Here is a 23,559-nt window from a genome sequence, read left to right as displayed (position 1 = left end):
AGATCCATGTCAGGCTCCAAGCCACCAGTGTGGATTCTCTCTGTCTCCCTCTCTCTGCCCCTACCCCACTCAAGCATTCTCTCTCAAAATAAATAAATAACCATTAAAAAAAAAAAAAAAAAAGCAAGCAAGCAAGCAAGCAAGCTGTTGCCTGAGGGTCTGGCTTCCAATCAGCCTGAATCTAGGTGTTGTTAAATGAGATCCTCCCCTTTGGGACATTAACTGGTCCTGGAACACCCCGAAGTACTGGGAGCTATTAAAAATAAAATTGGCTGCTTGGAAAATTGCAAAAGTTTGAGAAACAACCAAGAGCTAGGACAGGGTTGAAGGACAGATTTCATCTCCTTCTCAGGCCAACTCTTCAAGACTCCTAGGGATGCTAGTTCACCCAATGCAGGGAAACAAACAGAGTCAAGCAAAATGAAGAACAAAGGACCAAGTTCCAAACAAAAAAGCAATTTAAAACTCTTTAACAACCTTTGTGAAATGGAGATAAGGAATTTATCTGATAAAGAATTCAAACTAATGGTCATAAAGATGTTCACCAAATTCGGGAGAAGAATGGATAACACAGTGAGAACGTCAACAAAAAGAAAACAGAAGAAAGTACCCAACAGAAGTCACAGGGCTGAAAATGCAAAAACTGATGTGAAAAATACACTGTGGAGGTTCAACAGCTAACTAGATGAAGCAGGATCAATGAATTCAAAGACAGGATAGAGGAACTCACCCGGCAGAGCAGCAAAAAGAGAAAAGAATGAAATAAAGTGAAGACAGCTTAAGAGGCTTAGAAGACAACACCAAGCAGGCCAACGTTCACATTAAATGAATCCCAGAAGGAGAAAGGGCCAGAAAACTTATTTGAAGAAATAGTAACTAAAAACTTCAATAACCTGGGTAAGGAAAGACCTACAGATCCAGGAAGGACAGCGAGTTCTAAATGAAATAAATGCAGAGACCCCACACTAAGACACATTATAAAATGTCAGAAGTTAAAAAAAAAAAGAGAGAGAGAGAACCTTAAAGGCAACAAGAAAAAACAAACAAACAAAAAGAAAAAAAACCTTGTTACATACAAGGAAAACCCCATGTGACTATGAGCACATTTTTCAGCAGAAATGCTACAGGCCAGAAGAACATATTCAAAGTGCACATGATGCTCATGGGTTGGAAGAATAAATATTGTTTAAATGTCAATACTACCCAAAGCTATCTACACATTCAATGCAATCCCAATCAAAATTGCACCAGCATTCTTCTCGCAACTAGAACAAGCAATCCTAAAATTCATATGGAACCACAAAAGGCCCCAAATAGCCAAAGTAATTTTGAAGAAGAAGACCAAAGCAGGAGGCATCACAATCCCAGACTTTAGCCTTTACTACAAAGCTGTCATCATCAAGACAGCATGGTATTGGCATAAAAACAGACACATAGACCAATGGAATAGAATAGAAACCCTAGAACTAGACCCACAAACGTATGGCCAACTCATCTTTGACAAAGCAGGAAAGAATATCCAATGGAAAAAAGACAGTCTCTTTAACAAATGGTGCTGGGAGAACTGGACAGCAACATGCAGAAGAATGAAACTAGACCACTTTCTTACACCATTCACAAAAACAAACTCAAAATGGATAAAGGACCTGAATGTGAGACAGGAAACCATCAAAACACTAGAGGAGAAAGCAGGAAAAGACCTCTCTGACCTCAGCCACAGCAATTTCCTACTCGACACATCCCCAAAGGCAAGGGAATTAAAAGCAAAAATGAACTACTGGGACCTCATGAAGACAAAAAGCTTCTGCACAGCAAAGGAAACAAAACTAAAAGGCAACCAACGGAATGGGAGAAGATATTTGCAAATGACCTATCAGACAAAGGGCTAGTATCCAAGATCTATAAAGAGCTCACCAAACTCCACACCCAAAAACCAAATAATCCAGTGAAGAAAGAATGTCTTCTCTAAAGAAGACATCCAGATGGCCAACAGGCACATGAAAAGATGCTCAACATTGCTCCTCATCAGGGAAATACAAATCAAAACCACACTCAGATATCACCTCACGCCAGTCAGAGTGGCCAAAATGAACAAATCAGGAGACTATAGATGCTGGTGAGGATGTGGAGAAACGGGAGCCCTCTTGCACTGCTGGTGGGAATGCAAACTGGTGCAGCCACTCTGGAAAATAGTATGGAGGTTCCTCAAAAAATTAAAAATAGACCTACCCTATAACCCAGCAGTAGCACTGCTAGGAATTTACCCAAGGGATACAGGAGTGCTGATGCAGAGGGGCACTTGTACCCCAATGTTTACAGCAGCACTCTCAACAATAGCCAAATTGTGGAAAAAGCCTAAATGTCCATCAACTGATGAATGGATAAGGAAATTGTGGTTTATATACACAATGGAGTACTACGTGGCAAAGAGAAAGAATGAAATCTGGCCTTTTGTAGCAACGTGGATGGAACTGGAGAGTCTTATACTAAGTGAAATAAGCCATACAGAGAAAGACAGATACCATATGTTTTCACTCTTATGTGGATCCTGAGAAACTTAACAGAAACCCATGGGGGAGGGGAAGGAAAAAAAGAAAAGAAAACAAAGAGGTTAGAGTGGGAGAGAGAGTCAAAGCATAAGAGACTCTTTAAAAACTGAGAACAAACTGAGGGTTGATGGGGGGTGGGAGGGAAGGGAGGGTAGGTGAAGGGCATTGAAGAGGGCATCTTTTGGGATGAGCACTGGGTGTTGTATGGAAACTAATTTGACAATAAATTTCATATAATATAAAAAAAAAGTGCACATGACATGCAAAACGTAAAACATGGGAGGCAAGAGTAAAAATGTTCAGCTTTGGAATGCATTCACACGCGGGCGCCTGGGTGGCTCAGTCAGCGAAGCGGTCAACTCTTGATTTCAGCTCAGGTCACAGCTTCATCTCACAGTTTGTGGGATGGAGCCCCAGTACAGCCCTGTACTGATAATGTAGAGCCTGCTTAGGATTCTTCCTTTCCCTCTCTCTCTGCCTCTCACACACACACACACACACACATACACACACACACACACACACACACGCTCTCCCTCAAAATAAATAAATAAAACTAAAAAAAAAAAAAAAAAAAAAAGAATGGGTTCACACTTAAGTTGTTATAAACTTGAAATAGATTATTATAAATATAAGCTGTTATAGGTAATCCTCACAGTAACCACAAAACAAACACCTCTAGCAGATACACAAAAGCTAACGAGAAAGGAAGCATACTACTAAAAATGTCATCAAACCACAAAGGAAGAAAGCAAGAGAAGTTGAAAGAAAAAGAACTAAAAAACAGCCAGAAAACAATGAACAAAATGGCTATAAGTACGTAACTATCGATAATTATTTTAAATGGATGAAATTTACCAATCAAAAGAGTATCTGAAAGGACAAAAGAAAACAACGGCCATCTATACGGTCCCTAGAAGAGACTCATTTCAGACATACGGACACAGACTGAAAGTGAAGGAATGGATGGAAAAAGATGTGGCATGCAAGTGGAAGCCAAAAGCTGGGGTAGCCATACTTAGGTCAGACAAAACACAAAGACTTCAATACAAAGACGGCATAAGAGACAAAGAAAGGCATTACGTAACGATAAAAGGGTCAATACAAAAAGAGGATATAACATTTACAAATATTTAGGCACCAATGCAGAAGCACCTAAAAAACAGAAATCAAAGATTAACAGACCTCAAGGGAGAAATAGAAATATAACAGCAGGGGACTTTAGTATCCCACTTACACCCATGGACAGATCATCCCGACAGAAAATCAATAAGAAAACATCAACCTTCAATGACATGTTAGACCAGATGGGAATAACAATATATATAGAACATTCCATTCAAAAGCAACAGAATACATTCTTCTCAAGTACATAGGGAACAATTCTCCAGGACAGATCACATGATAGGCTACAAAATAAGTCCTAATAAATTTAAGATTGAAATCACATTGAGCATCTTTTTTGACCACCATACTGTGAAATTAGAAATCAATTATAAGAAGAAAATTGGAAAATTTACAAACATATAGAGGGTAAACAACATGCTACTGAAAAAGAAGAAATCAAAAGACCTTGAGCCAAATTAAAAAAAAATAAAACAAATCTAAACCTATGAGATGTAGCAAACAGCAATTCTGAGAGAGAAGTTTACAATGACAAATACCTACATCAAGAAAAAAGAAAAATCTCAAACACCTTTATTTCTCAAGAAACTAGGAAAGGAACAGCAAATAAACCCAAAGTTAGTAGAAGAAAGGAAATAATAAAGATCAAAGCAGAACTAAATGAAATGGAGACTTTAAAAAAACAACAGGAAAAAAAAAATCAATGAAAGCAAGAGGTGGTTGTTTTAAAAGATAAATGAAATGGACAAACCTTTAGCTAGACTCACCAAGGAAAGAGAGGACTAAAACAAGATCAGAAATGAAAGTGATTCATCACATTACAAGTGATACTGCAGAAATACAAAGGATCATAACAAACTACTATGAGAAATTACACTCCAACAAATCGGGAAACCTGGGAGAAATGCACAACTTCCCAGAAACATAACCTTCCAGGGCGCCTGTGTGGCTCAGTCGGTTAAGTGTCCAACTTTGGGTCAGGTCATGATCTCAGCTTCTGGGTTTGAGCCCCGCGTCAGGCTCTGTGCTGACAGCTTAGAGTCTGGAGCCTGCTTCAGATCCTGTGTCTCTTTCTCTCTCTGCCCTTCCCCAACTCATGCTCGTGCTCGCACTCTCTCTCTCTCTCTCAAAAATAAACATTAAAAAAATAAAAACTTAAAAAAAATATATAACCTTCCAAGGATGAATCATGAATCGAAAATAGCCTGATGACTAGTAAGGAGAGTGAATCAGTAAACAAAAACCTCCCAACAAACAAAAGCCCAGGAATAGATTGATTTAAAGGTAAATTCTACCAAACATTTAAAGAATAATATGTTCCCCTTCTCAAATTATTCCCAAAAATAGACACTTCAAACTCACTTTACACAGCCAGCATTACCATGACACCAAAAATAAACAGGGGCACAAGAAAGAAAATTACAGGTCAATATCCCTGATGAACACAGATATAAAAGTCATCAAGAAAATAACTAAATCAATAAGAAAACAAAGTAACAGCAAACCAAATTCAACAATACAGGTATCTCCCCACCTTCTGAAAGTTCACATTACAACACTTTGCTTTTATGAAAGACCTATATTACTACCGGTTTTCACTACCTGTAAGATTCCACAGAGGATTTCCACTCTTATGGAAAATGCTATTATCATACTAATGTAGGTCTTTCATAAAAGCAGAGTGGCTTCATAAAAACCAAATGATCATCTTGCTCTTTCCGCCACCTTGGAACCTGTGGAGTCTGGCTGGGAGCAGGACTCCTAAAAAGACAAATACGTCTAGAAGGCTGTGATCCAAAGCCATTTTTGCTGTCTGTAAGCGAGGTCTCCGGAACCAGAGGGTCTCTGGAACACAGCTCTTCTTAAAAGTGAAGGTGTTTATGCTCTAGATGAAATGAATTCTATCTAGGCTTATGTGTACAAAGCAAAGAACAACACGATGACTCCTGGTGGCAAATTGAACAAAACCAGAGTATTCTGGAGAAAAGTAACATGCTCATGGACACACACGGCGGCATATGGCTCGTGGCAAATTCCAAAGCAACCTTCCTGCTAAAGTCATTGGCCACAGAATACATGTGATGCTCTACCCCTCAAGGATTTAAACTTACTGAAAAGTAAATAGGTAAAGGTGTAGACTTCTCTTGTAAAACAAACAAGCAAAACAAACAAAAAAAAATGACAATCTCAATAGATACAGAAAAAGCATCTGACAAAATTCAACATCACTTACGATAAAATACTCAAAGTATTTTATACCTATGATAAAAACTCTCAACAGAATGGGTATACAGGAAACGTACTTCAACATAATAAAGTCTATTTACGACACACCCATAGTTAACATCCCACTCGGTGGTGAAAAGCTGAAAGCTTTTCCTCTAAAATCAGGAATAAGAACACCCACTCTCATCACTTTTACCAACATGGTATTAGATGTCCTACCCAGAGCAAGTAGGCAAGAAAAGGAATAAAGGGCATTCAAATTGGAAAGGAAGAAGTGAAACTGTCACTATTTGCAGATGTGTATGTATAGAAACATATTATGTAGAATATTCCAAAGACTCCACCAAAAAAATTGTTACAACTATTATCAGTCAAGTTGCAGGACACAAAATCAACTGTATAGCAATCTGCTGCATTTCTGTACAACCACTAACAAACTATCGGGAAAAGAAATTGAGAAACAATCCCATTAAAAAAAGAAAAAAAAGAAACAATCCCATTTATAATTGCATTGGAAAGAGTAAAATACCCAGGAATAAATGTAACCAAGGAGGTGAAAGACTTGTACTCTGAAAAGTATAAAACACTCATGAAAGCAGTTGAAGATGACACAAAGAAACGGAAAGATATTCCAGGCTCACGGACTGGACGAATACTGTTAAGATGTCCATAATACCTGGGGCAATTTACGATTTGGTGCCGACCCTATCAAAATTTCAGTGACACTGTTCACAGACCTGAACACAGAATTCTAAAATTTGAATGGAACTACAAAAGATCCCGAATGGCCAAAGCAACGCAGGCAGAGAACAAACCTGGAGGCAGCATGTTTCCTGATTTCAAAGTATATCACACTGCCATACTTATCAAAACAGTATGATATCAGCAATAAAAACAGGCACATAAATCAATGGAACACAACAGAAAGCAAGAAAATAAAGCCATGTATGTATATGTTCATTTAATTTACAGCAAAGGAGCCAAGAATATACAATAGAGAAAGAACAGTCTCTCCAATAAAATGAGATGGGCAACCGGGAAGCCACATGCAAAAGAATAAAACTGTACTACTTTCGCACATCATATCCATAAATTAATTTGAAATGAATTACAGACGTGAATATAAGACCTGAAACCATAAGTCTTAGAAAACCGGTGGTTTTGGATCTTGGCAACGGTGTGGTTTGTTTTTATTTGTTTTTGTTTTTTATTTTAGAGAGAAACAGAGAACTCGAGCAGGACAGAGGGGCAGAGGAGGAGAGAGAGAAAGAGAGGGGGAGAGAGAGAAAGAGCGAGAGAATGTTATCTTAAGCAGGCTGTATGCTCAGCACAGAGCCCAGCGTGGGACTCAATCCCACAACCCTGGGATCATGACCTGAGCCAAAATCAAGAGTCAGACGTTCAACTGACTGAGCCACCCACCCAGGCACCCCAGCGATGGTGTTTTAAATTTGACACCAACAGCAAAGGCAACAAAAGCAAAAATAAATAAGCAGGACTACATCAAAGTAAAAAGTTTCTGCAGAGAAAGAAAACCATCAACAAAAGTAAGGTTACATGCTGAATGGGAAAAAATACTTGCAAATTATAGATCTGATTAGATGTTACTAGCCAAGATATATAAAGAACTCCTACAACTCAAGAGAAAAAGGAAACCTAATTAAAAAGTGGGCAGACAGGCTTCTCGAAAAGAAAATAGTGAAGACCCAAATAGATAAAATCACAAATGAAAATGGATTTATTACAACCAGTCCCTCAGAAATACAAGCAATTATCAGGGAATACTATGAAAAATTATATGCCAACAAACTGGACAACCTGGAAGAAATGGATAAATTCCTAAACACCCACACACTACCAAAACTCAAATGAGAAGAAACAGAAACTTTGAACAGACCCATAACTAGTGAAGAAATTGAAACAGTTATCAAGAATCTCCCAACAAGTAAGAGTCCTGGACCAGATGGCTTCCCTGAGGAATTCTACCAGACATTTAAAGCAGAGTTAATACCTATCCTTCTCAAGCTGTTCCAAAAAGTAGAAATGGAAGGAAAACTTCCGGACTCATTCTATAAAGCCAGCATTACTTTGATTCCCAAACCAGAGACCCAGCAAAAAGAGAGAACTACAAGCCAATATCCCTGATGAATATGAATGCAAAAATTCTCAACAGGATACTAGCAAATCTAATTCAACAGCATATAAAAAGAATTATTCACCATGATCAAGTGGGATTCATTCCCAGGCTGCAAGGCTGGTTCAGTATTCACAAATCAATGTAATACATCACATTAACAAAAGAAAAGAACCATATGATCCTGTCAATAGATGCAGAAAAAAGCATTTGACAAAATACAGCATCCTTTCTTAATAAAAACCCTCAAGAAAGTCAGGATAGAAGGAACATACTTAAACACCATAAAAGCAGGGGCGCCTGGGTGGCTCAGTCGGTTGAGTGGCCGACTTCGGCTCAGGTCATGATCTCACGGTCCGTGAGTTCGAGCCCCTCGTCGGGCTCTGTGCTGACAGCTCGGAGCCTGGAGCCTATTTCGGATTCTGTGTCTCCCTCTCTCTGACCCTCCCCCGTTCATGCTCTGTCTCTCTCTGTCTCAAAAATAAATAAACGTTAAAAAAAAAAAAAAAATGAGGGTGAAAAAAAATCACTTTCATGTCAACAAAAATAAAAATGAGAATAAGAATTATTTTCTACCAGCTGTAAACAAAATAAAATCAATGTATAAATTAAAATAGAGTTGGCCTGGAAGAATGCCACATCCAGAAACAGAAATCGAATTCTGTTCAATTTGTGGGTAACCCTCCTATTGTAAATAAATAGAAAACCTGGGGAAATCCATTAGGAAAAAAAGTTTGAGACTACTGAAGACCTGCTAAGGCAGTGAGGTTTTCTAGTGCCAGAATCTCAAAGAAGGGAGACATCAAAAAATCAAGCAGTGCTCTCTCTCCGCTATGGAAGGCTACAATGAGAAGACAGGGATCCATACACCAGGAACAGGACCTTCACCAGAAGCCACCCACACTGGTACCCCAATCTTGCTACTGTGAGAAATAAATGTTTGTTGTTTAAGCAAAAAAAAAAAAAAAAAAAAAAAAAAAAATCAAATATCTAGAATAAATCTAAGATGTACAAGTTCTCTATTCAGAAAATTATAAAACACTGAGAGAAATTAGAGAACATCGATGTTAGTGGAATGACAAACCACGCTCATGAATCGGAACACTAAATATTGTAAAAATGTCAATGTTGATCCATAGACTCAATGCAAACTAAATCAAAATTCTAGCTCTGTGTGTGTGTGTGTGTGTGTGTGTGCGCGCGCGCACGTAACCTGATAGAGTGATTTTAAAATTTAAATGGAAGTGCAAACGGTCAAGAACAGCCAAGAAATTTCAAAGAACAAAGATGGTGGACTTACTCTACTGGATAGCAAGACTTTTTAAGAAGGCACATTAAGGGGCACCTTAATGGGTGGTTCAGGCAGTTGAGCATCCATCTGACTTTTGATTTTGGCTCACGTCATGATCCCAGGGTTGTGGGATCGAGCTCCACATCAGGCTCTGCGCTGAGCATGCAGCCTGCTTAAGATTCTCGCTCTCCTCCTCTCCTCCACTAGCATACACTCTCTAATAAAAAAATTTTTTTAATTAAAAAAAAATAAATAAAAAAGCAACATGAAGACAGTAGTGGTACTGGCACAAAAATAGATCAATACAACAATGGAGCAGAACATAATCCAGAAGAAGACCAGACATAGATAGACGCTTGACTTATGACAAAGATGTCCTCTTAGGTAAAGGACGGTTATTTCAACAAAGAGTGTTGAGACAAACAGATGTTCATACAGGAAGAAAAAACACAATCTTGACTCCTCCTCACACGATAAGCAAAAACCCATTCCAAGTGAATTGTAGATCTAAGCATAAAAGGTAAAAATATAAGTCTTCTAGAAGGTAACTAGGAGCATATCTTCATAACTGGAGATGGCAAAAGATTTAACAAGATACAAGAAGCACTAAGAGGAAAACATTTGATAAATCAGACTACCACTATTTAAAGGTACTTTTGTTCATCAAAGACACCAATAAGAGAGTGAAAAGGCAAGCCATAAGTACTACGATTCCAATAATAAGAATTTCAGGGGTGCCTGGGTGGCTCAGTCAGTTAAGCATCTGACTCTCGATTTTGGCTCAGGTCATGATCTCACAGTTCGTGAGTTCGAGCCCCCACTCACAGGATTCTTTCCCTGCCCCTCTCTCTCTGCCCTTCCCCTATCGAGCGTGTTCTCGCCCTCAAAATAAATAAGCATTTTTTAAAAAGTTCGGAAATAGGCAAAACTAATCTACAGTGTTAGAGGATGGATTACTGGTTACCTGTGGGGAGGAGGAAGGGTACTTCCTAGAAGAAACCTAGAGGAGGTTCTGGAATCCCAGTAACCTTCTATTTCTTGCCTAGGGTGGTGTGGTGACAAGGGTATGTTCATTTGGTGATAATCCATTGACCTGGGCACTCACCAATCACTCGTGGCTCTGAATGTTATACTTCAATAAAAAAGTTTCCTCAAAAACTTACTATTACATCTCTGACCTTTCAAAAGATGCCTTAAGGAATGTCCTCTTTGCTGCATCAATAATTCTAGGCAGAGGCCTGAAATACTTCTTTCGAGCAGATCACAGAAATTTCCTTGCTAGTTCAGGAAACTAACTTTTAAGGCTGCCACAAACTGGGGTATTCTGTTTGTGTCTTTTCCTGGGGGTAGAGGTGGAGCACAGAGATCAGCTATGCCGCACCCCCACCCCCCACCCCCGCCCCGAGTCACTTCCTGTTCGGCGGTCTCCCCTATTTGACTGCACGCTAGCACGACCTGGAGAGAACAGTCTGCTAACAAGACAAAACTTGTCATTTGGAAGAATGCCCCTCTACTCCTAACTCGTGCCTGTTCACACCCGAACCAGGGCATTGCCCTTATCTGACTGTATTTCCAAATTTGGGCGCTCGGCTGTCAGGGTAGCCAGAGAGATATGGAATGCATCAAGACACTGCCCCCCCTCTTGGCCTGGCTGCCTTGATAATCCTGCCTACAAGTCAAACCTAACTTCCCTCAGCCCGTGGACACTGCAGCTCTCACGGTTGCTCTGACACGCAACGCATAAACGTGCTCTTCACGGCTTTCAAATCGCAAGCGGAGGCCACAATAGAAAAATGAGGCTTGGGTGGCTCAGTCACCGAAGTGTCCGACTTGGGCTCAGGTCATGATCTCCCTGGCTGGTGGGTTTGGGCTCCCCCCCCCGTCGGGCTCCGTGCTGACAGCTCAGAGCCTGGAGCCTGCTTCGGATTCTGTGTCTCCCTTTCTCTTGGCCCCTCCCCTGCTTGCACTCTGTCTCTGTCTCTCAAAAATAAATCAACATTAAAAAAAATTTTTTTTTTAAATGAGGCTTCTTTCACCAGACTGGAGCTGGCTGAATGGGTCCCGATCGGCCTATGTGTTACCTAAACAGACCACAGTCTCGCCCCGTGCTTCATACACCTTCAGGTTCACTGACCAGAAGCAAGTAGGGTAGGAGAGAGCACAGTTAAAGCAGCTGCTAGTTTGACCACAGTTAGGAGGCTGAAGAAATGGCCGCTGCCACTAACGGCAAAGCTCTTCAGTGGAGAAAACAACCGCCTCATTTTGCCACATAAAAGTACCATTTTTATATTGTGTCTGTTTTTAACTTTTTTTTTTAAGTTTATTTACTTATTTTGAGAGAGACAGACACGGCAGTGCAAGTAGGGGAGGGACAGAGAGAGAGAGAGGGAGACACAGAATCCCAAGCAGATTCCCCACTGGCAGCGTGGAGCCCGATGCAGGGCTCGAACCCGCGAAACTGCGAGATCATGGCCAGAGTCAAAACCGAGAGTCAGACGCTCAACTGACTGAGCCACCCAGGCGCTCTAACATTTATCTCATCTTATGAAACTTCTCACCGGTGCTGGAGAGTGCTGGGGCAACTGTCCCCTATTAAGACTCTCCTGACACAAGTCTCTAGACATTTCAGAAGTAGCGGCAGCCACAACCATTTTCTTTTTGGAACTCAGGCCGGTCCGGGGCTTTTGTCCCACGGGGCCTCTCTACGATCTCTGAATGGAAGCCAGGCAGAGTTCCAGCACCTTAGCTCACTGATCACAGTCTGCTGGTGATTCTACGGTCACCATGGAGCAGTGGCAGTAGCAAGAATCCCAAGCAGAGTGACAAGTGGGCGCCGACTGGTCTCTCAGAGGAGTACAAAGGGACAGTCCAACGGACAGCTGCCAGCTTTACTTACCCAGGTCTACAAAAAGTTGCTTTTCTCCTGTGTTATTCCTCACAACTAAAAACGAAAGATCAGGACTGCTTTGCTTGGCTGACCCCAGCCTCTCCAGCTCCTTTGAATTCAACGTCCAGCTCTCTCCTCCATCCTGATCTGGGGACATTTCGCCAAAGGAAATTCCTTGTTTAATTGGGGTTTCAGAAAAATGGGAAAACCCATGGCCCGTTTTCTCTGAAATACTATCGTCTTCACTGGCAATTAAGTGAAAAGCAGGCTGCAATATTTTTCTCACAAAATTACCTAAAAAAAAAAAAAAGTATTATGATTAATCTAATTCTGCTTTTCCACAAAGTATAAGATCTAGGCACAAATCTCCACATGACAATTTTATACAGTAAGGCTTTTTTTTTACTTCTGGTTTTAAAACTGAGTTGTTATTACCAACTGTAACGTGCTTCTCTCGTTACTTCCTTCCTCTTTATGCAATCTTCTACTTTTTCGATTCCCACCGACAGGGTAGCGTGATGTCACTTACAATAAACAGATCATCTTAGAAGGGAAGGTCAGTTTGAGAAGATGTGTTGACGTTGCTAGCATGAGCCTGAGCCTAACGTACGGTCACCAAGAAAGCACCACTTTTTTAAAAAACTTTTTTTTAATGTTTATTCGGTCTCTGAACTGTCAGCGCAGAGCCCAACCCCACCAACCCCCACTCAAACCCACCAACCATGAGATCCTGATCTGAGCCAAAGTCGGACGCTTAACTGACTGAGCCACCCAGGCGTCCCAGCCCTACTTTTACTAATACAAATTGAGTAGAACTTATCTTGACCGTCGACGGATTAAAGAATGGAAGGAAGGTTTTTATGCATAAACAGTGCTGCCAAGATAATGCCCAGAAATACCCTGAGAACCTCTGCCGCACTCTCCTTGAGTCAGGATGTCAGCAAACTTCTCTGGAGCTCACGCTCTCTCCTTTACCTGTCATGATATGCCCTAAGAATCGTGACATTTGCAGCCAGCGGTTCCAAAGTCGCTGCTCCTCCGGCTTCTCCCTATAACTGGTCACTGGACGGGCTATGGCATCATAAGTAAAATCCAGATCGAAAGCAATTAAATACATATATTTCAATACTTACTCTAAGGGCTCTATTTTTTTAAGTTTATTTTTTTTTTGAGATAGAGACAGAAGGAAGGAGGGAGAGAAAGAATATCCCGAGAAGGCTCTGTGCTATCAGCGCAGAGCCCAACGTGGGGCTTGATCCAACGAACCAGGAGAGCATGACCTGAGCGGAAATCAACAGTCGGATGCTTAACCGACTGAGCCACCCAGGTGCCACAAAGAGCTCTAACCATTAGCGGCCCTATCTCTACCTAGAAAAGATGATATGGCAAGTCTAGAACTTCTTTAACTCTTGTATGTTATTTATACCATAAAATCAAGCAATAACTTGGTTAAGGTGTTTCATGTACACGAATACTGGAGAAAGGCAGTGTTTTAAGAAAACAAATTTAATTTCTAATATTGGTATTGTCTGGGTCTGTCACTTTATTTACCCTTAAATCATGTAACACACATGCTCTGAATTCAAAATTCTCTTTCTCCAAATTAATGATTTACTCTCTACTCAATGAAACAAATCCAATATCTCATAAAACGCTATACATCAAAATGAAAGCAAAAGCATCTGATCCTTGCAATGATATACAGATGTGATTATCTCTGGAATGAGGCAAATAAGGGTAAACACGAGTAAAAAGAAATCACAATGTATCAAAAAACAACAAAGCAGTACAAACACAAACTAATAAAGTTAATGTTCCTGGAAATGTAAGATAACATCTACTTGACGCAAGGCATGGTTCTAGAACGACTTGCAAAGGGAGCGCTAAGCAGGCCAGGTAGGCCTTTAAAAACCTTTGGCAGGGAGCTAACGTGGCCAGGATACAAGGACAGTATCACCAGCATGAATTCCAACACAGGCTTCCAGCAACTACTCTGCTTTCTACTTCCCTTCCCCAATCTTATCACCCTCGCCCTCATCATTACTATGGGGACAGGAATTTTACTGGCTGGGAATAACTCAAAAGAACGTGTCGATCATAGGAATTTCGGGTCCTATGGCAGGCTGGCAGAGGTGTAGTTTAGGCAGACCAAATTTACACATTTTGCAAACATTCTGTGCTCTTTTACACTCACTCTAATTCTACTTTCCAAAAGGCTAACGATAGGAACTAGAAATGTCACCAAAACATCCATGGAGGGATGGGAAATGAAGGGCAAATTTTGGACTCATTTCTTCATCCCTGCATCTCTGGTTCTGGCAGTTCATAATTTTAGAGAAAAGGAGCTTCAGACCCCCTCTGCCCCCCAAGGTAGCCTCAAACTTGTACCTCCACACTTTTGTGTATGCTGTTCTGTGTAAAGCACTTTTTACTTAGTTTATGCCACGGAATCAGGTTTAAAGCCAGCTTGAAGGCAATCTGCTTTCAGAAGACATCTGTAGCAGCGACTGCTAATTACCTGACAAATTTCTACTCTCCCTTCTTCCCTAGCAACCAATCTCCACTTTTAGCCTTGTGGCTGGGAGCCGTGGAGCAGACTACGAGGAGTCCATAGAATCAAGGAAATATCTTGCTGAAGGCTCTGCCCCCACACCCTGACCGTAGAGCCCACTGAATAGTTTTTCATTCGGCAAATACTTATCAAATGCCTACTTCTGTTTTATTGCTGCGGCTGCTACTACTAGATGACAAATATTGATAAAGATATGATTATGTACGAGCTCTGGAAATAAACAGTGAATAAGAAACAGTCCTTGGGGCGCCTGGGTGGTTCAGTAGGTTAAGTGTCCAACTCTTGGTTTCTGCTCAGGTCATGATCTCACAGTTCGTGAGTTCAAGCCCCACATCGGGCCCCAAGCTGACAGCTGGAGCCTGCTTGGGATTCTCTCTCCCTCTGCCCCTCCCCCACTTGTGTGCATGCGTGCGCGCGCGCTCTCTCTCTCTCTCTCTCTCTCTCTCAAAATAAATTAAAAAAAAGAAAAAGAAAAAGAAAAAACAAGCAGTCCCTGCCCTAAGGAGACATTCAGTGAAACATAAAGACGACAGAAAATTACATGAGGAAGTGGTGAATGTGATAAGCACTGGGCTCTCTACAACCCAGAGCCTCAGCGTTTGAGATGTGACAGGCATGGCTTCTCATCTGATGATATCTACACTGGGTCTTAAGAGACCACATAATGGGAGTATGTCATTTCAGACAGCAGCATCAAAATGTGCAAAGGCACAGGGACTTGAGAAAATGTGGCCCCCGCAGGAGCTAAGTAAAGGTCAGAGTGAGAAGGGCTGTTCTGTGCCGGTCTCAGCCTTTCATCAACAACAAATGTTGTGCTTGGACTGGGCTTGGGGTTCTTGTTACGACTGCAAGACGCCTTTCGGTAACAACTATCAAGAAACTTTGAAAAAAAATAAACGTCTATTACTTTCAAGATCTGAAAACTGCCCACGACACCTGGGGCCACACAGCAAGGTGGAGAAAGCATGCACAGGCAAGGGGTTTCTGCTTTTACTGGGCTTGGGGGCAGAGGCCTAGGGTTTCCCAGGCTCACACCTTGTTAGTGAATATAAAGTATAAGAGCAGGGGCACCTGGGTGGCTCAGTTAAATGTCCAACCTTCGATTTCGGCTCAGCTCTTGATCTCAGGGTTTGTGGGATCAAGCTCCATACCGACAGTGCAGAGCCTGCTTAGGAATTCTCTCTCCTTCTCTCTCTGCACCTCCCCTGCTCACACATGCTCTCTCTCAAATAAATAAATAAGCATTTTTTTTCAATGTAAAAAATAAAAGAGCAGGAATTTAAAGCAAGGAAGAGAAAACTAGTGGCCCAAAGTGTCAGTTAATGAAATCAACCAAGATTTCTGAATCGAAAGCGTCTCAGTCTGGGGAGTGCTATTGAGATAGCGGTCTTTGAAATGGATGCCACTTTGAAATGGGAGCCTCAGGAATCAAAGCTTAAGTCAGGCAGTTGCATTACAACAAAACCAAACACTGTCGGGGTTTACACTCCAAGGGTCACGTGGTATGAGAGGAGGCTGGAGCACAGCGGGGCTCTGTGTAAAGGAAGACATCTAGAAGTCATCCTGATGGCATCGAGCAATCCTTGAAGGGTCTGAAGTATCCAAGTGGTAGAATCAGATCACTCCAGCTCGCTAAGTAAGTATGCTGAGGGAAAACAGAGCTCAAAGATGACACCATATATCACAGGAGAAAGGGCAAATTTAGGAGAAAAATGAGGAGTCCGGTTTAGGGATGATGGGTGTGACATATCTACAAGCGAATGTTTAATAGGCAGCTGGCTTTATAGGGTCTGGCATCAAAGAGGACAATCTTGGCTGAAGATGAAGACTTAAGAGTCATCAACACATAGATGGTAATCAAAGCCATGACAGTAGATGATCGCCAAGGTTACGGACAGAGTGAACAGAGGGACAAGGATAGATTCTACAATTATTAATACCTGAGGGCTGAAAGAAAGAGATGGAATGTCCAACTATGCAACGGAAAACGGGGAGATAATAGGAGCCCGTCATACACAGCAAACGAGGTCACCGTGACCCAGCTTTGATCTAATCTGAGTTAGGTTCCTGACTTCTATGCCAGTCCTCGAGTGACTATGCTCATGCCTTTTATTCTAGGTGCCCCTAAACTATCAGACACCTGTAGTTCTGAAACAGATTACCTATTACGTGAACTTCAGTTAATCATCTGCCATTTAGGCCTCGAAATACTAGCTCTATTGCTGCTTTGAGAAACACTCAGGACTGGGGCTTCTATTCAGACCTTGGTTTTCAGTGTTTCCCCCTGCCTAATTTGTTCGTCTATAGACTGACTTCATTTTATACCTGGGCCTGTGTCTCTAAACATCCAGTCCCAGACACACACCCCCCTTGCAGTCTCAGGCTTCCGTACGAAGACACCTTCCCAATCTTGAGGGTCCGCCTGGAGCAGCAACCAATAAAAAAGCCTCTTGGGACGTGGCCTGGAGCCCCAGCCTCGTCCTCATGTACCGAAAACGAAGACTAAGGCAAGGCTGAAGTGAAGGACAGATACAGATCTGAGGCATCACAGATAAGACCTGAATTAGGCCTCCAATGCATTACCCAGAAAAGTTCTGAAAGGACTCCTGTTGTAGCAGAAACCAGTCCCAGGCAACGGACGGCCATCCCAAAATGTCTAGCAAGAGGCACTAATGCCAAGGATATCCTGAGGAGGTTAATGTGTCTAAAATGTGTCTAGAACAGGAAGGTAGGTCTAGAACTAAAGGAGATCCTGAGGATGTGAAAAGCCACATTTCGTTATTCAGGATAGGTAAGAACCCTAAAACCTGGCAAGTATTTACAAAACTTTAAGAGGTAAAGGAAAATATGACATTTTAATAGAATTCCTTGACTTTTTAAAAAACGGTGTACTTACCAACATGAATGTTATCTTTAAATGCCACATCATGGAGCTGAAATATTAGATGGCGGCTAAATTTTTCCTCGGTGCTAGAATCCAAGTTGAAAACATCTTCGACTGAACAGTTAACCCTATATAGCTCTTGAAGTGCCTTACAAACATGCTAAAAATACAAGTAAAATAATTCATGTTTCAAATGGTTTTAAAATTTTTCCACGAGCAAAGTTCAAATACCGTGGTACAACTCAAACTCATCTTTTTTATTTTATTATCTGTATACTTACTGTGTAATAATTTCATCAAATTACTGATGTATAGAAACATACATAGTATTTAAATTATGACACACTTATGTTCAAAGAATCATAGGCTCTCAGGAGTAAAGACCTCATAAAATTCGAACAATTTACCTTACATATTAATCTCTAAAATCACAGTAAAAATATTTCTTTTTAAGCATCTCTTTAAATATCATCTATGAGTTTGAAGTCACTAATTCTATTTTTTTTATAGTTTTAGTTTTCAGGAAGTTCCTCACACATATTGAGCCCAAATCTACATCCAAGGACATAGCCCTCTGGGGCTAGATGCTGCTGATATTTAAAAAAAAAAAAAATTTTTAATGTTTATTTGTGAGAGAGAGAGAGAGAGAGAGAGAAAGAGCGCGCACACACAGGGGAGGGGCAGAGAGAGAGGGAGACACAAAATTCCGAGCAGGCTGCAGGCTCTGAGCTGTCAGCACATGTCCCAATGCGGGGCTCAAACCTACAAACCATGAGATCATGACCTGAGCCAAAGTTGGATGCTTCACCGACTGAGCCACCCAGATGCCCCCAGATGCTGCTCATATTGAAGGCAGTTAAGCATTATAAGAAGGCAGCAAGCAGGATAGGCGCACAAGATTTGGAATCGGAAAGATCTAGGTTTGAGTACTGGCTTTGCCACTTACCAGCTCTGTGACTTTGGTCAAGCCCAAACCTTACATTCCTAGTGCAAAATAGGATAATAATCAGACCTAACTTTGGGGATTGTTGTAAGGAGTAAATGACAAAATGAAAGTAAAGAATTAGCACAGTGCCTGGCATATATACCTGCTTAAAAGCAGCTACAAAATGAGTCACTTCTCCTGAAACCTCAGCCTCCTCATTTGCAAAATGAAGTTACTAAGAACTACCATGCATGGTTATCCTGACATTAGCAAAATGCTTATAAACTGGCAAGCACTTAGACACCTAATAGTTACACAATGAGTTTTATTTATTAATGTTATTTGAGCATTATTATAGCTACCCCCCCTCCCACCCTCTTTGATAGTATTCTTCAATATTCTCACTTTCTCAGAGACTTCCTCAGTTTCCTATTTACATCAATTCCCCCTTCATATTCTGTCTCCATTTGTAGTACTTACACAGCTATAATTTTAACTTGTGTGATTACTTTGACTTCAGTTTCCTGTTACAGAGGCTATCCCTCACTATCTGTTCTCTCCTCCTTCTGTAGAAATAGAACGCTCATTACCTAGATACAAGGCCATCAGAATAAAGACTACATTTCCCAGACTCCCTTGCAGTAAGGTGTGTGGCCAAATGACTCAGTTCAGGCCAATGGGATGTGAACAGAGGGAAGGTACCCAACTTCTAAGTTATACTCTTACAGGCAAGGGGCATGCCCATCCCTTCACCCTTTTCTACTGGTTAGAAAGCAGACGGTGGTAGTGAGCCATCTGGACAAGGTAAAATAGGCAACATCTCAGGAAACAGCAAAAGCAGTAAGCCTAGTCTTTAACAATGGAGCCATATCCAGATACTCCATGAGAGAAATAGATTTCTATCTTGTCTAAGCCACATTAAGTTTTTTATTATGGCAACTAAACCTATCCTAATTTGCTATCCTCCATTAGACTATAGCTTCTAAGAAGGCAGAAACCATGTCCTATGGGCTAAACCACTGTATTCCTAGTGCCTGGACACACTGACTCTCAGCAGAGGCTGAAAAGATTTTGATAAGTGAATAAAATCTAGTTATGTACTTTGGAGCTGTACAGAATAAATGGAATGACTCCGTGGGTTAAACAACAACAATAGAGTAGTCCTAATCATCAAAGTTAACTTTCCTAAGCTAAACTTTAAATATTTATTTAAATATTAAAATTACAAAATCCACAAATTAAAAATATATGATTATTTGAACAATGTTACCTGTCAACATAGTTTTATAAAATGCATTAGCACCAGGGCTCATACCATTTGGCAAAAGGGGCTTACTAAAATTTTTCAGTTAAGTCATGGACTCAAAGGGTGATAGGTTATCACTAATTATCATTAGCCAGTTATTTCCTAACCACCTGTTAAGACAGGACTTAATCTAATTTATGCCTCTTCACATGGAGATTCAAGAGGAAAAGTACTTACTGGAATACACAGTTATCATACAAAGTAACCAATAAATGAAATTAATTTCAGTATAAATATGAAGGTTATATTATCTAAAATAATCCTACTAACTTTTCTACCAAACAGTAAACATGTTAAATAAAAAGGCTATATAATTTTAAGCTCGCATTTCTACAATTTTTTCCAACTTTTGCTGATGTAGAAGATTAGTTATTTAAGACTAAGTTGGATAAAATTATATAAAGAATTAGGAGGAGGGACGCCTGGGTGGCTCAGTTGGTTGGGAGTTCAACTTCGGCTCAGGTCATGATCTCGCGGTCTGTGAGTTCAAGGTCCACATCAGCTCAGTGCTGACAGCTCAGAGCCTGGGGCCTGCTTTAGACTCTGTGTCTCCCTCTCTCTCAGCCCCTCCCCCACCCACACTCTGTTTCTCTCTCTCTCAAGCATAAACATTAAAAAATAATATGTAAATAAATATTTAAAAAAATTAGGAGGAAAAAATTTTAAATACCTACACCATTTCTGCCACACCCGTGTTTATTAATCTATGTTACAAACAGGATTTGCACTAGTGTTGGTTCAATTAGGGGTATTTCTGGTTTATAATACAATGTGCTACTTCTTACTGGCATGCCGTATTAAAGTGCCAGTAAAAATCTCTGATTCTTAATTCCTTCTTAGCTATACAATAGCTGTGTAATAAATCTTACCTGAGAATTTAAAAGTGTATCATACATCAGGGAAAAATCAGTATCTATGAATTATTTTAAAATAAAATAAAATTCAAAATAATTATGCATGTTATAATTTACCAAATACAATGAAATAAAACTTTGGAATCTGTTTTTAAGGGTCTAATGGTTATTTTAAGAAAAGCATCCTTCTTGTTTGGTTTCTTTGGGGGAAGGGGGACTAATGTACATTTCTTCTGCATCAAAGCTAGGAGAGAAGGATGATGGAGTAGGAGGATCCTGAGTTCACTCCTTCCACAGACACACCAAGGCTGCAATTAAATACAGAACAGGTCCTCTGAGAGCAGCCTGATGACCTAGAAGAACAGAGCTAAAGATATAAAGGAAAAGCCACATAAATAAGGGTAGGAGGGGCAAAGACCAGGTTGGCTCAGGAACCAAGCCCTAAACACGGTGACCAACAGGAGGAAGAGACATCACGAGGCACAGGTCTTCCCTGAGTAGCCATGGGTTCAAGGCCCACACCAAGCAGCCCTGCCTGCCCTGGAGATGTGCACCAGGAAGACCAGCCACCAGAAAAGGACTTCGAAAAGGAGCAGAACTCCAGGAGAGCTGGAGAGCTGGAGGGTTAGGAAACCAAGACTCGACTCTGTTGTTTTTTTTTAATGTTTATTTACAGAAAGAAAGATAGTGCTCACGCAAGCAGGGAAGGGCAATGAGAGAGGGAGAGAGAGAATCCCAAGCAGGCTCCAAACCATCAGCACAGAGCTCAAGGTGGGGCTCAAACTCACCAACCATGAGATCGAGACCTGAGCTGAAATCAAGAGCCGGTCACTTAACCAACTGAGCCACCAGGTGCCCCAAGACTCTACTCTTAAAGGGCTTGTGAGCAATCTTACTCTAAGACACAGCACAAAGATAACAGATTTAAAAAGCACTTGGTCCAGGGGCACCTGGGTGGCTCGTTGGTTAAGCCTCTGACTTCAGGTCAGGTCATGACCTCGTGGTCTGTGAGTTCTAGCCCCACCTAGGGCTCTGACAGCTCAGAGCCTGGAGCCTGCTTTGGATTCTGTGTCTCCCCCTCTCTCTCTCTGCCCCTCCCGACTTGTGTGCATGCACTCTCTCTCTCTCTCAAAAACAAACAAACACTAAAAAAAAAAAAAAGAAGCACTTGGTCCATACAGGAGGAGATGTATTAATCTTAGTGTGTGTATCAGAGGAGAAGAGGAACTTTCTCTGGGAATGGAAGCACTAGTAAGCATCATTTTTCTTGTTCCCTGGCAGATACAATTTCCAAACACTCTCTCTCCACCTTGCTAGTACCACTCATTGAGCCCCAGCATCACCCTGTGGACTCAGCCCGTCCAACCTGCCCACCCCATCAGGTGCTCCTCCAAAGTGGCTTCCCACATGCTATACCCAGCAGGTAAGCCCAGGCTGGGACTGACAACCCTGTAAAGCAACTCCTACCCAAGGAGAAGGGGGAAAGGTCAACCCCACCTACCAGCACATGCACAGCAGTCACAGCCAAGCCCTAGAGCCAGCTACAACAGAGGCTAACTCCACCCACAAGCATGTCCCCAGCAGCTGTAGCCACACCACTGGGTCCGTTGATCCTCCCACCCGCCCCGCCCACCAGTGCCCCTGACAGGAGTCAGGGCCCTGTCACGACAGAAGGGCACATACAACCCACACACGGGACACCCCTGGAGCACCTGGTTCTAGTGAGCAGGAGAGATTTCGCTTCTGGGGCCAGTAGGATGCCTTCTACATACGGATACTACCTTCAAGACCAGGAAACAGAGCAGACTACCAAATACATAGAAATAAACACAGAAAAAATGAGAAAGGATATGTTCCAAATAGGGGGGAAAAAAAACAACCTCAAAGAAAGCATCAAACAAAAGAAAGATAAACAATCTACCTGATAAAGACTTCCAAGTAATGGTCATAAGGACGTATAGAACCAAAAGACCACATATAAATAAATCGATCTTAAGAAAAAAGAACAAAGCTGGAGGTATCACACTGCCAGATTTCATACTATACTACAAAGCTATAGTCATCAAAGTAGTATGGTACTGGCACAAAAGTACACACATAAATCAATGAAACAGAACACAGAGCACAGAAATAAACCCACAATTAAATGATCATTCTACAACAAAGAAGGAAAGAATATACAATGGATAAAAGACACGGTGTTCAATAAATAGTGCTGGGAAAACTGAATAGCTAGCTACACACAAAAGAATTCACTTTCTTTCATCGTATACAAAAATAAACTAAAATGGATTAAAGAACTAAATGTAATGCCTGAAACCAAAAACCTCCTTAAAGAAACTATAGGCAGTAAACTCTAGGATATTTGAGCATTAGTTTTTGGATCTGTTTCCTCAGGTAAGGGTAACAAAAGCAAAATTAAACAACAAGGACTACATCAAACCAAAAAGTTTTTGCACAGAGAAGGAAACAATCAACATAACAAAAAGACAATCTCCTGAATGGGAGAAGATATTTATAAATGATGTATCGAATAAGAAATTAATAGCCAAAATGTCTAAAGAACCCCTAACAACTCAACACCAAAAAACAAAACTCTGATTTTAAAAACGTGCAGAGGACTTGAGCGACATTTTTCCAAAGAAGATGTCCAGATGGCCAACAGACACATTAAAAAATGCTCAACATCACTCATCAGGGAAATGCAAATCAAAACCACAATAAGATATTACCTCACACAAGTCAGAATGGCTAGTATCAAAAAGACAAGAAATAAAAAGTATTGGCAAGGATGTAGAGAAAAGGG

At 41.0% G+C, this 23,559-nt stretch overlaps 1 protein-coding gene across 4 annotated transcripts in view; it reads right to left on the bottom strand.

The window, feature by feature from the left end:
- Positions 1-23,559, bottom strand: part of PRIMPOL (primase and DNA directed polymerase) — a 52,005-nt gene that overhangs the window by 15,451 nt on the left and 12,995 nt on the right. For all 4 annotated transcript variants that reach the window (XM_015545171.2, XM_042982969.1, XM_042982970.1 and 1 more), the window contains 2 exons: positions 17,681-17,828; positions 12,222-12,506 (listed from right to left, as the gene is read on the bottom strand). In XM_015545171.2, the coding sequence (XP_015400657.2) occupies positions 12,222-12,506; positions 17,681-17,828 (433 nt within the window). The remainder of the gene's footprint in view (positions 1-12,221; positions 12,507-17,680; positions 17,829-23,559) is intronic.

The sequence above is a fragment of the Panthera tigris genome, chromosome B1, assembly GCF_018350195.1.
Source record: "Panthera tigris isolate Pti1 chromosome B1, P.tigris_Pti1_mat1.1, whole genome shotgun sequence".
NCBI classification, from domain to species: Eukaryota; Metazoa; Chordata; class Mammalia; order Carnivora; family Felidae; genus Panthera; species Panthera tigris.
The sequence above is the reverse complement of the archived record's forward strand: the minus strand, read 5'-3'. Positions and strand labels throughout refer to the sequence as shown.